The sequence below is a fragment of the Trichosurus vulpecula genome, chromosome 3, assembly GCF_011100635.1.
Source record: "Trichosurus vulpecula isolate mTriVul1 chromosome 3, mTriVul1.pri, whole genome shotgun sequence".
Taxonomy (NCBI): domain Eukaryota; kingdom Metazoa; phylum Chordata; class Mammalia; order Diprotodontia; family Phalangeridae; genus Trichosurus; species Trichosurus vulpecula.
Window position 1 is genome coordinate 205,405,411 of NC_050575.1, and position 17,457 is coordinate 205,422,867.

The 17,457-nt window shown below is 41.5% G+C and overlaps 2 protein-coding genes across 3 annotated transcripts in view; one reads left to right on the forward strand and one right to left on the reverse strand.

The window, feature by feature from the left end:
• Nucleotides 1-822: 822 nt before the first annotated feature.
• On the reverse strand, nucleotides 823-17,256 carry TMED4 (transmembrane p24 trafficking protein 4). Of its 2 annotated transcripts, XM_036750281.1 has the most exons (8): nucleotides 17,050-17,256; nucleotides 8,151-8,211; nucleotides 6,230-6,381; nucleotides 5,338-5,599; nucleotides 4,839-4,939; nucleotides 3,406-3,531; nucleotides 2,931-3,077; nucleotides 823-1,968 (listed from the first exon to the last, which is right to left on the reverse strand). In XM_036750281.1, exons 4-8 carry the CDS (start codon nucleotides 5,504-5,506, stop codon nucleotides 1,819-1,821), a joined length of 693 nt encoding a protein of 230 aa, XP_036606176.1. In that variant the 5' UTR covers nucleotides 5,507-5,599; nucleotides 6,230-6,381; nucleotides 8,151-8,211; nucleotides 17,050-17,256; the 3' UTR covers nucleotides 823-1,818. The 2 variants fall into 2 exon arrangements, with proteins under 2 accessions (XP_036606176.1, XP_036606177.1); XM_036750282.1 differs by lacking the exon at nucleotides 17,050-17,256 and having other exon boundaries at nucleotides 5,338-6,381; nucleotides 8,151-8,206.
• OGDH (oxoglutarate dehydrogenase) overlaps nucleotides 16,788-17,457 on the forward strand; it is a 93,241-nt gene continuing 92,571 nt past the window's right edge. Inside the window, exon 1 of the mRNA XM_036750280.1 lies at nucleotides 16,788-17,082. The gene's annotated coding sequence lies outside the window, so the exon portion shown is untranslated. The remainder of the gene's footprint in view (nucleotides 17,083-17,457) is intronic.

Sequence of the window (17,457 nt, forward strand, 5' to 3'; positions counted from 1 at the left end):
CATTACTGTACTGGTACCCACCTTTCTAGATTTATTGGGTCAGAACTCATGTGGTGTGAGCTTAGAGAAGCCAGGGTGACTGCCATGCTACTAAGGTATTGGCATGTAACTTTTAAGAATAAGCTTGTGAATGTTTATGTATGCTATAGTAGGGAATGTGGATTTAGAGGAGTAGCTCATTAGAGAGGAGAGAGACCTGTCCTGATGTGTTCCCATGTAGTTTAGTTACATCATTGACTTGTCAAAGATTGGAAAACAGAGTATCCTACCAAACATTCTGATAGGAGCTTGGCCAGCATAGCTGTCCCAACAGCTGCTCCTCTACCCTGATCTTTTTGCTCCTTTAATCTAGATGTGTTGTTCATACACTTCTATTTAACTAGTAATTCTCCCTCTTTCCAAAAAGTCAGGATAAGGAGAGTTCACTTTGAACTCATGATATCTAGGAACAGTATTATTATTTTCTTTAAAATACAACTATCCAGAGTCATGAACCATATAACCCATAAATCTACCATGCCTCAACCATCTGAAACAGGACAAATAATCAGTGTTCTAGGATTAAGGAGGTTTGGTAAGTTCCAAGAATGATTCCTAAAGGCTGAGACTGAAGAGACTGCCCTGGCAAAACTAGCCTCTTGGATGCTGTCCTAATTCTAACTGAGCCCTTAGGTATGTTTGTTGTAAACTGGGAGGGTCTCAAGATTTAAGATCAGCTCCAAGTCATCCTTGGGGTTATTTCATACCAGGTTTCCTAGACTCTACTATTCTGCTTGGTTTCTGGTCTGGTAAAAACATTTATTTCATCTCAAACACCACAAGTTACCAGAACAGGTTTTATTTCACTGGAAAATCCATACAAAGAACTGAACTTAGGACCCATGGAGAAAATATTTACTGCATCTTAAATAAAATTTAACAGTTAGCAGCTCTGTGGGGGAAAGAGAGAAGAAGAAAACTGACTGCCTCCAACTGCTCACTCCATAGCTTACTACCTTAACTTCAAATCCCCTTAATATCCATAAGGGGTTTAAAGTGTCCAAATGGGCCTATGCATGACTTACAGGCAAGGCCTTACTAGCAATAGGCTGAAACGTCTGCTTGGGTCCCTACCTCCTAGAACTTTCATTGAAGTCTGACAGTTGCCACAGTAGTTATTAAAAAAATGTACACATAGATAGTGCCAAAGACTGTCAGTTCTGCATTGATCTTTTCAACCACTCTTACACACTGGCAGTGACATTTCAGATATGAAGGATAAAATACACATATCAAAAAATATTTGTTATATAAAAAAATCTCATTCCCTTGGTATCCAAGACCTGCCATCTTATTTACAGTCACAGATCATCTCAGTGAAGCCATGACTAACTGCACAGTAGTGAGGCTAGGATGTCCTATTCGTGGCACTTCAGTTACACACGACATAGGCACAGTAAAAGAAAATCAGAAATTAAGGGAGCAGGTGAGTGGCCTTGGCTTATTTAATCAGTGGGATAGGAAAGATGACTGGACATGGAAAAAGGAAGGCTGTGATATCAAAGCTGTGTCCTGATTAGCTCAAACTCTTCCCCAGAGTACAGAAGGAGCTTTGTGTAGGCTTTGACCAGTATCCTATGATCTTTGTTGGGGGAGATGGGCTTGTTTCTTTGTAGTCCAGTGGCTGCTAACCTCACTCTGATTGGTGTGGCTGCCATGGAACTAAAGGAGCATATATTCTCAATTTTTTTTCATCCAAAATCCAAGTAGCCAGGGTGTGACAGAGGGAAAGTACCAAGTAAGTGGGATGAAAGGAAAGGGGTTGTACAGGAAAGAACTTTACACCAGTTTTTTAGCCTCAAAGAAACTCTTGAGGTGTCGCATCTGCCAGATGCCAGTGAGGATGAGGATAACAGTCTGAGCAATGGACCACCACAGCACTCTCTGGTTGGTGCTCTCGCTGGTCATACGGAAGCGTTCCTCACGATACTGTAGGAGACACAAGACATACATACGTAGCCACAGAGAATGAATACTTCTAATTTATAAGATTAAGGCAAACATGGTTCCTCCCTCCTATAGTATAATTCTATTCCAGGAAAGAATAGAATTATTCCTGCTATGTAGAACACTAGAATTCTGGAGGTTTTCTGTTTGTTTTTTAAAGCTGAAAGCTGCACATGGCCTTGAGGCCACAGGTTCCGCACCCCTGATTCTTGACCAATCCCCTCATTTGTAAAACAAGGAAAGTGGGGCCAGAGGGATGATATGACTTGCCACAGGTGACACAGCTAGTTAGGGTCAGTTAGGACTAGAAACTCAGCACTCTAAAATCCTAGTTTAGTGTTCTTCCCACCATATTACACTAACTTTTATTGCCTTTGGTTCAAAGGGGTTCACCTCCTCCCCACTGCAATTTCCTACTACAATATTTCTGCACTATAAGCTCCAAAGGTTTCTAGGTGTAATGCCAAAATCTGAAAAGAAATCAAGCTCCCCTAAGTTCAAAAGCAAGCCCAAGGAGGACCCACAGAATTACTGCTCTTATCAGGTTTCAAGTTGCCTCTTTGTTGGAAGATTGACTTTCCACAACAGTAATTATAATAATAATCACATTTATATAACACTTAACAGTCTAAAAGCGCTTTCCACACAGAAAACCCTGAAGATAAGTAGTGGAAATATTATTATCTTCATCTTACAGATGAGGAAACTGAGGCCCAAAGTGACTTTTGCCAGTCACAGAAAGTGTAAAAACCTGAACTCAAGTTCAGGTCTTCTGACACCAAGTCTAGTATTCTTCCCACTTTGCCATGCTATTTTTCACTAGACTCTCTTCCCAACATGTTATGAACTTCCCAGTGTCTCGGAAAAAACTACACATCAACTTTCAGATTCTGGCTGGTATAGGAAGTAATCAGCTTCCAACCAGGACAAGGCACCACCCTTACCCGCTGGTAGTTCTGTTCCTTTTGGATCTGTTCCACCTGATCAAGCAACTGGCGGGCACGGAGTTGTAGTTCTGTTAATTTATCCTTGGCAGCAATTTCAGGGTAGTTGTTGGTATGCTCACCAACCTGAATATCCAAATGTACCCTCTAGGTAAAAAACAAACATACACAAGGTCAGGACTAGGAGTCCAGGCAGACCACACCATTCTGATCTCTGAGTGATAATGTATTGTGTAGTCTCTAAAGATTTGCTGACCTAGGCATTTAAACAGTCCCAGTGAGCATATTAAAACCACCATTACCATAAGTATCAGGAGAACCCTAGCTCCTGGATAGGAAGTTTCTTGACATTCTTAATGCCTCTCTCCTTAGCAATATGTCATATGAGGAGATAAAAGCAGCCCCCACCTTCCACTCAGAAGAGGGAACAGATCGGGGAGAAGCAGTAATTCTTCAAAGGGGAAGATTCCCTTACTAGTTTGCCGCCCGCAAAGATGGTCATTCGAGTAGAATTGGAGTGCAGGCAGATCTGGTGGTCACCTGGGGTATGGGAGGTGAAGGTGAATCGGCCTTCTGAACCATACTGCCGTGATAACACCACCTGCAAAAGAGTGACAACGAAAACCTAACCCAACCAGCCTCTACCATCCTTATTCCCTCCCATAAGCCTAATCATTTCACACCCTTGGCTCAAAGCCCTTAAATGGCCCCCCAGTACTGACCTAATATCCAAATTAGGCCCTCTTCAACCTGGTCCCACCCTATCTTCCAGAATTTATGTCCCACTACTCTTCCTACAATCCAGCCAAACTGGACTATCTGTTCTTCTTGGAAAAAGTCTTGTTCTTTGCTCGATGCCTTTACTCACGGTCTACTTTCCATCCGAAATGCCTCTCTTCCTACTTAGAACTGTAAAAATCTAAGCTATCCTTTAAGGCCCATCTCAAATGTTATCTCCTAAAGGCAGCCTCTTCTGATACCTCTAACAAGATATAATCTCTTCCTCCTCTGAACACCATAGCATTTCACTGCCTCTCACTTACAGCATATAACATTCTTAAATTACAGTTGTGTATTTAGCTTATCCTTCCCAACTAGTTTTAAGATCCTGGCAAGCAGAGGCCATATCTTACTCATCTTTGCAACTCCCACTGTGGAACTGCGTGTAGCAAAGAGTCAAAAAATGTTTTCAAACTAAACAGAACCAACCCCAAAATTCTGAGGTCAACAGTGACCCCAGGGAGGCCAAATGTTAATGCTTGCTCTCTGCCACACAAATGTTCAGTTTAGGATATGGAGAGCCCTATATGGAAGCTATCCTTGATCTGGACCAAGGACCAGTTCAATGCACTAAGCACTTGTTAAGTGCCTATTGTGTACCAGACCCAGTAAAAGATACCAAGAACTCAAAAACAAAATCAAAATAGTCCCCCTGCCCTCAGAAAGTTCAAATTTTCTTGAGAAGGGGGAATATTATGTATAGAGATAAATATAGAGTACATGCAATTGTAAAGTACAAGTAACTTCAGAGACTAACAAATAGGGAAATCAGTAAAGATCTCTTGTAGGAGAATTGTGAAAAGCATTTAAGCTAGGGAATAATCTTGACAGCAGATCTGACTTTATTTTTAAAAAATGTATTTCAATATAAGCTATTCCCTTTTTAATCCTACATATTTTATTTAAAAACATTATTCTGATAAGGGGTCTATAGGCTTCATAAGCCTGCCAAAGAGGGCCATGACAAAAAAAGTCAGATCCACTAACTTAAACTGAGGCTTGTAAGGAGCACTTAAGCTGAGCCTTGAAGGGAGCTAGGGCAGCAGTTCAGATACTGGGTACACACTGCAAAGGCAGAGAAGCAGGAGACAGAAATGTCCTGCAAGAGGACCAGCAAGTGGGTCTCACCTTTCCATCTGGATCCTTCACTTCCACATGCATGCCCAGCCCTGGGGTGGAAGGCAGGAAGGTCTCTGTCTGCTTATCCCATAGCTGGGTGCGGTAATTCCCTGCAGAGCAGATGAGTTCTCTATCACAACATACCTAGCAACGGCGTGTCCCCCAGGACATCTGTCCTACGGGGGCTGAATGCTACCGGGTGGATGGGGGTGGGAGGGGAGCCGGGTCTCCAGGGATTATGGGCGAGCCTAAAGAATAGTCCCCTTCTGGGGACAAGTTAACACTCCTGGGCCGCCCCAAGGAGGTGAGTCGGGGGGCCAGAGAGTGGCTGCACCCAACCCAGTTCTGGGCTGGAGACAGAGAGTAGGGGGAGATGAAGGAGATCCGGTCCGGGGCAGGGGCTACTGCCAAGGGTTGGTTTCTTTCAGAGGAGGAAGGTCAGAGGTCAGAGTCGGGGTCAGAGTCTGGGACGGCGATGTGAGGGACTGCCTCCCACCCCAGTGCTAACCGATAACCATGGTCTCGTCAGGGATTTCTTCGATGAAGCAGCGTTTCTCCGTCTCTCCGATGTGGAAGTAAAGGCCCTGTACTGAAGCCAAAGCCAGCCAGAACAGCAGCAGCAGCAGTGCCCGGTGCCACATCGCAGCCCGCAATCGCCTGGCCCAAACACCTGCCATAGCTGACGGCCCAAGCGCCCAGCGCGCCTGCGCAAAGAACCATCGCGCAGGCGCTTCCCGCCCAGGACCGCTCCAAGGCAACTCCGCTCACAGCTAGTCAGGGAAAGTGACATGCGCACTGTTGCTCTGCCCTCACCCTTCCCAGCCGCCCTTCTCAGAAATGACTGAGCCTGCGCAGAATCCTCCAACCTCCCCGTCAGGGAAGAAATTTACATGCACGTTGACTATAGAATGAGCAGTTCTCTTTACTGCCTCAATGCGCCAGGGGAGTATTGAATTATCAATATCAATTAGAATTGGTCGGGCAGCCTGACCTGAACGATACTACTAGGGCAACAGGCTAGGCCCGTGAGGGAGGGGCCTTAGAGATATTGTCATCGACAAGCATTTATTAAGTATCTAGGAGGCAACTAGGTAGCGTGCAGTGGATAGAGCACTGCAGGGCCCAGAGTCTGGAAGACATGAGTTCAAATCCAGCTCAGACACTTACTACCTGGGTGATACTGGGCAAGTGACCTAACCTGTTTGCCTTAATTCCGTCATCTGTAAAATAGGAATAAAAATAATAGCACCTAATTCCCAGGATTGTTATAAGACTCAAAGGACATAATTCTCAAATGTTTAGCACAGTTCCTGGTGCATAGTAATGACTATACAAATATTAGATATTATTACAACTTAAAACAATTATAATAAGCACTGGATTTAGTCCAATCTCCTTACTTTGCAGATGAGGAAACTGAAGCCCAGATGGGTGAGTGATTTGCCCAAGGTCCAGGGTTGACCTAGAGCTAGTTCAAACAGGCTCACCAGAATTGAAATGTTTAGCATCAGCCAAAATCCTCAAACATTTACTTTACTGTTTCGTTGAATATCTAGACAGAAGAATGATTTCAAAAATGTTAATAATGCCAATTTAACTTAAAAGTGTGTCCTGCAATACTTTTTTTTTTGGAGAGTCAGTTGTTAAACATTTACCAGCACACAAAATTGCTAAGGTCACATATATATATATATATTATCAGATAAATTTCATAGGATCATAGAGCTAGAGCTAGACAGAAAATCAGAGGTCAACTAGTCCAACTCGCTCATTTTGCAGATAAAAAAGCTGAAATCAAATGTTGTCAATTGGAGCTGGAAGAAATCAGGAAACAGTGCTGACAGAATTTACAACAAATCTGTGGTGTCTGTTCTCCAATCCTACTCCTTCCCAATTGATTCTCCACACCACAGTAGTTCAAACCTTACCTCTTCTCTCCTCAAGTCTCCCACTACACTTTCTCAGTGCTCTCACCTGAGGGCCTGTTCTCCTACTTTGCCTATGTTCTTATTGATGGAATTGAATACTCTACCTTCGGTGAGGGATATGAGGGAATGGGGGTCTTTTTTCCCCGTGATAAAGAGACAGTGTGATCAGAAGTTAGAATGAACCTATTCATATTCCTTAGACTAATAACATTTAAAGAAGAAGACAGGCATAATTCTAGCCAGGTACTCCCTCTCTCAAAGGAGAGCTCAGTGGTGGCCTCTGGTTCCAACTCCCTACTTCCTCTCCTGGCAGAAATGAAAGTCTCCCTGGGAAAAGGGTAGGAGGAAAAGAGCCTACAGATGCCTATGAGGGTAGAACTAACAAGAGCCTTCTTGGTTAAGTCCTTGGACAGTCTTCTTATCCCAGAGAGAAGATGAATGATGCCAACTCCAGGTTACTGAAGGAAAAGACTCTGGGAAGACATGATAAGAGTTGACAGTCTCCATCATGTCCCTGTCCCTAGTTTACTACACTGGAGACTTGGTGGGAATTTTCCCATGGGTGAAATACAGAACTCTCTCTCTGGGTTGAGTTGAGAGGAACAGCTATGTGGTACAGTGCATAGAACACCAGCTCTGGAGTCAGGAGGAACTGAGTTAAAATCCAGCCTGAGATACTTTCTAGCTGTGTGACCCTGAGCAAGTCACTTAACCCTGATTGCCTCCCCCGCAAAAAGTTACTAGTGAAATTTTCTATTTCAGATGAAGTAAAAAAAAAAAGCAGAGGCAGCAATCCTGATTTCAGATGAAGCAAAAGCAAAAATACATCTAATTAAAAGAGATAAGGAAAGAAACTACATCTTGCTAAAAGGTACCATAGACAATGCAGTAATATCAATACTAAACATATCTGCACCAAGTGGTATAGCATCCAAATTTTTAGAGAAGTCAAGTGATTTACAGGAAGAAATAGCAAAACTATACTAGTAGGGGACCTCAACCTCCCCCTCTCAAAACTAGATAAATCTATTCATAAAATAAACAAGAAAGAATTTTAGAAAAGTTAGATATGATAGACTTCTGGATAAAACTGAATGGAGATATAAAGGAATATACCTTTTTCTCAAGGGTACCTGGCACCTACACAAAAACTGACCTCTATTAAGGCATGAAAAACCTCACAATCCAATGCAGAAAGGCAGAAATATTAAATGCATCCTTTTCAGATCATGATGCAATAAAAATTACATGTAATAAAGGGCCATGGAAAAAGAGACTAAAAGTTAATTGGAAACTAAATAATCTGATCCTAAAGAATGAGTAAGTCAAACAACAAATCCTAGAAACAATCAATAATTTCATCAAAGAAAATTACAATAATGAGACAACATACCAAAACTTGTGGGATGCAGCCAAAGCAGTACTTAGGGGAAATTTTACATCTTGATACGTTTCTGTGAATAAAATAGAGAAAGAGGAGATTAATGAATTGGGCATGCAACTAAAAAAGCTAGAAAAAGAACAAATTAAAAATCTCCAATTAAATACCAAATTAGAAATTCTGAAAATGAAAGGAGAGATTAATAAAATTGAAATTAAGAAAACTATTGAAATGATAAACAAAACTAAGAGCTGGTTTTATGAAAAAACAAAATAGATAAACCTTTGGTTAATTTGATTTAAAAAAAAGAAAACCAAATTACCAGTATCAAAAATAAAAAAGGTGAATTCACCACCAATGAAGAGGAAATTAAAACAATAATTAGGAATTACTTTGCCCAACTGTATGCCAATAAATCTGACAATCTAAGTGAAATGGATAAATATTTACAAAAATAGAAACTGCCTCACTTAACAGAAGAGGAAATAAAACACTTAACTGCATTTCAGAAAAAGAAATTGAACAAGCCATTAATGAACTCTCTAAGAAAAAAAGTCTCTAGGGCCAGATTGCTTGAGCTGAGTTATCTCACTCCCATTGGTAGAACTCCTTCACTCTGTCTGGTACGTATTCTCCTATGTATACCTTCTCTAATTTCTGTTTTGCTGTGATTTGAATAAATGGGTGTCTTTGCTATTCACTATGTGTTCATTGTGAAACTTGTATTTGGTCGGAAAGGGATCAAGCATTAGATAGGAAGTTTGGGGGTCCTTTTTCCCCAATGATAATGACACAGTGTGATCAGAAGTTAGAATCAACCTATTTATATTCCTTAGACTAATAACATTTAAGGAAGAAGATAGGTATCATTCTAGCCAGGTACTCCCTCTCTCAGAGGAGAGCTCAGTGGTGGCCTCTGGCCCTAACTCCCTACTTCCTCTCCTGACAGAAATGAAAGTCTCCCTGGGAAAAGGGTAGGAGGAAAAGAGCCTACAGATGCCTATTCTGCCTCTTTTGGACTCACAACAATAGCCCCAGCTTCATCTTCTCCCCTTCTCATCTCACATTTTCCAGAATCATGATCCCACTATTTCCTCCTTTACTCTATTCTCTGGTGAAGAGTTGGCTCTCCTACTTGTGAAGGCATCTGTGTTAAAACTGTATCTTGTTCTGGTCCCCCTGATCACAGCCTGTCTTCTAATCAGCATATAAAGTAAGTTTTATAGATAGCTAGTATAAAGAGGCTACAGCAGGAAATAAGATTGCAAAGGGGAACCTGTAAGTCACATACAAATTGTCCCAAAGTTCAAAGCAGCATAATTTGCAGATTGTATCATGTATTAACCAAAATTCACATTCTGGTAATATGTAAAATTAGTAAAATCAGAGGAAGTCATCTAGGTGCTGCCTCATTTCCCAATGCTAATTGTGTTCTTTTCCCATTTCATAATTTCATAAATTAATGATCAATTCAGCATCCTTCTACACATAATCTTGATAGCATCCCCTCCTGTCTTCTCTAGCAGAATGACTCCACCATCATCCCTTAATCCCACCCTCTCTACTTGTTCCTTCCCTAATGCCTACAAACACAACAATCTGCAGAGAATACAAGAAGGATAAGGATTGAGAAAAGGCCATTATGCAATTAAGAGATCAGTAACTTTGGAGAGAGCAATTTTAGTTGAATTTTGAGGTTAGAAGCTACTATATGTGAGAGTTAAGAAGATAATGACATAAAAGTAGAAGTACCTATTGTAAAAGATCTTCTCAAGGAGTTTAGCCACAAAATGGAAGAGAGTTCTTGGATGATAGCTAGCTGGGATGGATCAAGTGACAGTCTGGTTTTTTTGTTTTTTTAGGACAGGGGAAACATGAGTATGTTTGTAGACAGTAGGGAAGTAGCCAGTGGACAGGGAGAGATTTAAGATAAGAGAGTGGGGATCATAGAAGGGGCAAGCTTCTCTGCTAGAGAGGACAGACTGGAATGTGATCACTTGTACAGATAGAGTCTTGGCAAGATGAAGGGTCCTCTTGACATGAGATAGGAGTGAATGAGGGAAGGTGATAAGGCTTCTGAGTGATGTAAGGAACAGGTGAGAAGAGGGAGCTCTTAGTGAATGGCCTCAATTTTTTCACCATCATTCAGGTTTATAAACCCAGGAGTCATTCTCTACTCCTCACTCTCATTCACCCCATGTATGCATTAAATTATCAAATCTTGTTGTTTCTTGTCATTTCTCTCTTCACGTACATGGTCACCCACCACCTTAGTTCAAGCCTTCATTGGTCTCCTTCCCTAAAGTCTCTCCCTCCCTCTAAAGTGATTTCCTAAAGTTCAGGTTTGACCAACTCATCCCCCTACTCTATCAACTACAGTTGATTCCCTATTACCTCTAAGATCAAATATAAACTGCTGTGTTATGCATTTTAAGCTTTTTATAACCTGGCCCCTTCCTAACTTTTAGTCATTTTACACATTAATCAATCAACCAACATTAATTAAGTACCTACTACGTGAAGGATCTTATAAGTTAGTCAGGGGAGACGATGTGTACCTAGACAGGTAAACAGAAAACAGATGCAGTCTCTGCTTTCTAGAGTCCAGCCAATCTAGCCTTAAAATTGGGACTCCATCTCTTGCCTTTTCCCTGGCTATCTGCCATGCTTTGAATGCTCTCCCTTCTTACCTATGATCCTCAGAATCCCTTACTTGCATCAACACAGTTTATGCGCTGTCTTCTGCTTAAGGCTTTTCCCAGTTTCCCCATCTGCTAGCGCCTTCCTCCCTAAGGCTACCTTTTATCTACTTTTATATACTTTGTATGTATCTAGAGTATATATCTACTTATGTACAGATAGTGCCGCACCGCCCACCCCCTTTAGAATGTGAGCTCCTTGAGGGAAGGGTAGGTTTTCAATTTTTCTTTCAATATACAACTCTTAGTAGCCTAGCACATAGAAAGTGCTTTATAAATGTTTACGGGTTGATTGTACAGCAACTTGACCAAGGTTCCACAAGTAATGATAATCAGAGCCAAGATTCAAATCCAACTTCTCTAACTCCAAAACTCAAGTTCTTTCCACCAAGCTGCCTTACTCTGCTACCTTTTCTTCAACAGTTAAATTCTTGAGGTCAAGGCTTATTTTATTTTGGCCTTTGTACCCTCCACTGCCTACTTTAGTGCTTAACATGGAGCAGACAGCTTAATAAATTATTGTCTATTGATTAATTAAGCTGATCCACCTTGGAGCAGGTCTCTGGGCAATGTTTTCCAGAATCCAGACAATACTGGCAACTGATAGGAGCTCTTTAAGTCACAATATTGGACTATGCCTTTCTTGGAGGGGATAAATTAAAAACACTATGAGAATATCTTTCTTAATCATCCATATCCTGCTCCCTAACAGGGGGGTGTTCCCCAGAGTTCTGACTTGGGCCTCTTCCCTCCTTACCTCCTCTCTCTCAGTGATTTCATCAGTTCCCATAGATTCAAATATCATCCCTATGAAGATGTCACTAAAAAAATACACACACACACACACACATCTGGCCATAGTTTTCCTGAGAGTACCAACTACCTCTTAAGGCATTTTGAATAGGATATCCTACAGGCATCTCAAACTTAACATGTCCAAAAAAACTCATTATCTTTTCCCCCAATCCTACCCCTCTTCTGACTAGAATGTACTCTTTTTTCACAGCCACCTCTTTAAAAACTTAGTTTTTCCCAAAACTCAGCTCAAAGGCCACCCTTCCCTAGTCCTTCCTTCTACTAGTACCTTCTTCCCTCAAAATAACCTTGCATTTATGTTAAACATTTCTTCTATGTACTCTTATATCTACACTTTTTCTCTCCTAGCGGAATGTAAACTCCCGAGGACAAGGATTGTTTCATTTTTGTTCCAGTACCTTTAGTGCCTAATGGCAGGTACATAATAGGTACTTAATAAATGTTTGATAATTTATTGATTTACCATTATTTTCACCAGCCTTGTAGTTGATTCACTATTAAAAAAAACTATTATTGAAGTGAGAAAAACATTCCTAACATTAGAGTTTAACAAAAACATTTTTATCCAACACTGACCCAGTTTTCTTTAGATTTGTAATCACATTTTAAGTGACTACATCACTTGTAAATATTTTGTTTCTTAAAGCTTAACATGATATACCTGAAAATACTACTCATTTAACTTGGTTTGTTCAAACAATAAAAAATGACATACAGATCTTTTTCTTCATTGGTGTTCTAGAAATGGAACTTTCCACTTTAGGTTTTCTCCTAATATTGCAAGATCCTACTGCACTAGACCAGAACAAAATTTTTCTGGCAAACAACTCAATACTGAATTGGTTTCACTGTCTTCTTACGTTCAACAAATTCATCCCAATATATTATGCTATAACATCATGAAGAAGCCTTGGGAAAAGTGACTGATGTTCAAGTCATGCTCTACTTTAAGCACCACAAGCATACTCAATTGTTCTGATGCCTCTAAAGTAATTTAGACACTTGTTACTCTGACCATGCCACTCACATCTTTAAACTTTTAAGGTATCTTTTCTCTAGATCCAAGTTCACAGTAGTTTGTAGTGGAATTATTAGTAAAATTGTTATGAAAATGACCAACAGGGAGAAGTGGGTAATGATTTGCTGAAGTCATCTCCCAGTCTTTGTAGGAGTTGTAGTTAAGAAAGTTGAAAGAGAGTAGTTTATACGCTGTTTCAGATAGAGCCTCTTGAGTTATCCTTCTGTACTTTGGTGGAGATATCAAAGGTCCAACGACTGGTCCTCAGATTTGTAGGGATAGAAACTCCAGAGGACCAATACATACTAACAACTCAAGAGATTGACTAATGAAGCTAAAATGCTCATATATTAATGTACAATGAAGAAATATAACTAACGAACGGACCAAAGTATGGCTGGCCAATGCCTCTTCTTTCCAGTCAGAAAGTCTAATTGGAAAGCACAATTTAAAAAAAAGTTTGTTGTTATATAGAGTCTGAGTAAAGAGAGTTGGATAGTAATGGATAGCGTCATCAAACTTTAACAGATTGATGCAACCACCCACTTCAAAAGATTATTGAGGATCAAATAAGATAATGTGAAAGCCTTTTGAAAACTATGACACAATATGCAAACATAAAGCATTGTTTTGCTCTTTTAATGTTTATAATGTTCTAGATTTCAAGTGGTTGGTTGGTTGGTTGTCCTTCATTCTTGAAGAGGACCAACATGACATCACTATGTTAGAGACAAATTAAAAAGTGTCTGACTATGGCTGATCAGATCAATCCACAAATAGTCCATGTGAACATTTGGAATGGGTTCTCTAGATTTGCTCACCTTGAGATTTCAAATGGTACAATGTAGGACAATCATTCATCTGTGACTTATTAAGTCCTATAGAGATGCTTGTGGCACAAAAATTTAGCAACTGCTCAGGCTCAGTGAATGCTTATCCATATCTTTCAATACCAGGCTGTTTCTATAACCCTGTAGTACTCAACAAGACTTTTTTATGCAAATCTGATCAAGGGACTAAGGTGCTATACTGTTGGCCCCAGGGGAATTACAACCGATATGACTCTGGGACACATCTTTGGGCCATACTTTCCTCATCTGTAAAATAAGTAAGTAGTTTAAAGGTCTCTAAAATGCCTTTTAGTTATTCTCCCGCAGTCTCAGTGATTCTTTCATAAGACAATAAAGCACTATGTTTTTGCTTTTATCTTTTTTTATGTAGGGGTGGGGGGCATACATAAAAATGAGGGGAAGTCTCATAGGCCCTTAAGGAACTTTCTGGTAGACAAACTCATTTGAAACAATTAGAAAAAAATAGGATTGTATATTAAGAGTGGCAAAGGGACCTCAATGGTCATTTAAATATTCCTCACTCCTCTTCTAGGAGTCAGATTGACAGAGGAGTCAATTGTTAAATTTTCAGTCAGCAAATTCTACAAATCAGGCCTTAATTTATTGTTTGGTGATTATTTAAACTTAAGAAAGCTAAGGAGAAAATGTTAATAATGTTAATAGGACCTTTTGGAGAGCCAGTTGTTAAACAGTTATCAGTATACCTCTCTCCACCAGTTACTAGTACCCTATTCACTCTAACTGTTTTTTTATTTTTCTGGGTTAATGTTATTTACCCCCAGCTGAATATAAGCTCCTAGAGGAAGATCTTTCTTTCTTTCTTCTTTTTTTCTATATCCTGAACCTAGCACGTAGTAGCTGGGTAATATATCCCTGTTCAATGAATCTAGTAATTTTTTAGAAGAAACAGACCCAGAGAGATTAATTGACCTCCCCAAGGTCACACAGGTAGTAAGTAAATAGTACAGTTGGAATTTGAAGCCATGTCCTTTGATTTCAGATCTTAACATGAACCTAGATTTTTACATTGATGAAACAGGCCTCTTTTAGGGTAAGGCAACATAGTTGCCAATATATATGATGGAACCAATTAGAGTGGTGTGGAAAGACAGGGCTGGTCTTAAAGACAGGCAATCTGAAGTCAAATTCCGTCTGTCATTTATGGCTTGTGTTTATTTGTATTGCAACTAAGTTTTTTAAAAGCAAAAGCTACTGACTTTTTGAGTCTTGAAAAAAATTGTCTAACTAACCTATATACTACTCTAGTCCCTCTTTTCTGTCCCTTCCTCTAATTTCCCTTTACCAGCTTCCTGTCTGCTGCTGTCTCTACTTCTACTACTTCAAGGCTCGGAGATTCAGTTCCTCATTTACAAAATAAGAGGGTTAAACCTAAACTTTAAGTTCTTTTCCACCTCTAATACTCTATGAATCTTTAGATTTTTTTTGACTGCACTCATTTCCAGCTTCTTTAGCTTCTCCAGCTGCACTCATTTGAGGCCTCTTTCACTTTTTCCTCCCAACCCCCCCTTCAATTTTTTTGTATTATCTTCCTCATTAGACTGTAAGCTCTTCGAAGTCAGGGACTGTCTCTTTTTTTTTGTATTTTTATCCCCAGAGTTTAGCACAGTATCTAGCATACAGTAGGAACTTAATGAACACTTATTAACTATCATCTGTAATACTGACTAGAGTTATTGAGGCTTTGTGTAGACGGGTGTGGCTTATGATTCAAAATACACATAATGCTTCCCTGTCAGACAATACTCTTCCTTGGCTACTTTTTCCCCCCAGGCAGCTAGGTAGCATAGTGGCTAGGGTGCAGGGTCCAGAGTCAGGAAGACTTGAGTTCAAATTTGTCCTCAGACACTCACTAGCTGCATTAAGTGACTTAACCCTTATAGCCTCAGTTTACTCTGTAGAGAGCCAACTCTGAAAAAGTCCATTCTGGGATAAGTACAGGCCAGAGGCCTGTTCTTGCCCTTGGGCTGATAACTCAGTGCATGTGGGCACTCCATCCCTCCCTCCACATGCACATGCTGCTCAGGATGAAGGCTCTTCAAGCCTCCTTGGTATACACGGGTTCTCCCCAATACCCCCATGACACACGTGCTAAATGCCACCTGAGGGCTATTAACACAATATTGTTTATGGTAAAAGGGGAACTAAGCAGGAAGAAAATTATGCAAATGCCTTGCACGTGGATTTGTTGATTCTGCTTCCCTAAAAGGTTCCTGTCTTTCCATTAAATAAACTTTACTCTTCTACCTGGCCCACGTTTTGTGTTTTTCTTTTCAACTCTCCATAGTATTTGTCCATTTCCAGCCATTTTGGCACCACAGCAGCTGGTAGCATTCCTCATCTGTAAGATGAGCTGGGGAAGGAAACGGCAAACCACTTAAATAATTTTGCCAAGAAAACCCCAAATGGGGTCAGAAGAATTGAACACGACTGAACAACAAAACATTTTTGTTGTTTTTGTTTGTTAACCTAGCACAAGCAAGTTAAAATGACCTAAAGTCACACAACTAGTGAGTAACCCAAGAATAATTTGAATCCAGGACTTCTGAGGTAAAGTCCAGCTGTCTACTCACTATACCAGGTCACCTCTATAACAGTTGTTCTTAACTTAATGTCATGGATCCCTTTGGCATTATGGTGAAGCCTATAGACCCCTTCTCAGAATAATGTTTTTAAATGCAGAAAACAAAATACAAAGAATTACAAAGGAAGGTACTTATATTGGAATAGTATATGCCATATTAAAAAAATAAACCTCAGAATTCCCATGTTAAGGAGGTCGTTGCTCTATAACCTATATGTACTTACTATTATCTCACGAAAAAATTAATGTTTCACTAACCAATCAAGGGGCTGATAAATGCTTGCTGAACTGAATTTAACTAAGGAATTATTCCATCTTAAATGAGATTCCATTAGGCCAGCCCTTGCTGTCAACATCTAAGTAGGACCCAACCCTGTCAGGGCCGGGCTGGGCAGAGCACTCGGAACTATGACTAAGCGCTGTATGACCCGTGCGGAAGGAGCTGAGAACCCGCGTATCGGCGGGGGGGGGGGGGGGGGGCCGTTACCTCCCTAGTTCGCCCCATCTTTTCTCCCTGCTGCGCTCCAAGGTCTGCGCGCGAGTCTAGCACGCGCGCCCTTCCACTGTCACAACATTCCATTGGCCCTAGACGTCGCAGAGGCGCTGAACACTGTGACGTCACAACCTGGGCAGAGTCGTCTCCATCCCTAGAGGGTGCGTCCCAGGTTAGGCCTCACAAGCGACAGCGGGCCCAGGGGAAGGAAGGCCTTCCCGAGAGGCAGCTGTCCGGTTTCACGTCCCGGGAGTCTAGAACTCTGGGGCTGGGCAAGCGGGTGAACGCGAGGAGATGGGAAATAGAGAGCCCAGGGGTGGTGCTTCGGCTTCTTCGGGCTCAGAGGGACAGGCTGCGTGGTGACGTAACACGCCGGGGCGGGAGGGGGCGGGGCGAAGGCACTGGTGTTGCCCAGAGTGGGGGAGTCGGTACCTCATTCCCGGGTGGAGCCGGAGTCGGAGACAGGTAACTCCTCTGCTCTTTCTGTTTGTCAGGAACTGGGGCTGGGCCAGGACTGGGGCTTTTGCCCCGTAGGCTACAGGAGCAGGACAGCCGCGAGCAAGAAGCACGGACACAGTGTCCTTGCAGCCGCCGCCCGGGTGACTTGGCCTGCAGGCTGGAGGGGGAGGGGGTTTGGAACTGAGGAGGGGAAGAGAGAACGGGGTAGGGAGGAGAGTCAGAACCAGGATGAGGCGGAGGGGAGACGGGTGGGGATGGGAGAATTCTGAAAGACTATCTCTGGAGCCAATGGGCAAGGCCGGGGTGGTTTGCGGGCGAAGATTGGCGGCTGCCGGCGCGCGCTGCGGGTCCCGCGCGGGCGCGGCGAGCCTTCTTATTGGT

Excerpts from the sequence above, each read along its gene's own strand:
- TMED4 (XM_036750281.1), bottom strand. The coding sequence starts at position 5,506 with ATGGCAGGTGTTTGGGCCAGGCGATTGCGGGCTGCGATGTGGCACCGG. Across the intron at positions 4,940-5,337 it reads TGACGAGACCATGGTTATCG|GGAATTACCGCACCCAGCTA; the intron begins GTTAGCACTGGG and ends TCTGCTCTGCAG. Across the intron at positions 3,078-3,405 it reads TCTTTGCGGGCGGCAAACTA|AGGGTACATTTGGATATTCA; the intron begins GTAAGGGAATCT and ends TTTTTTACCTAG.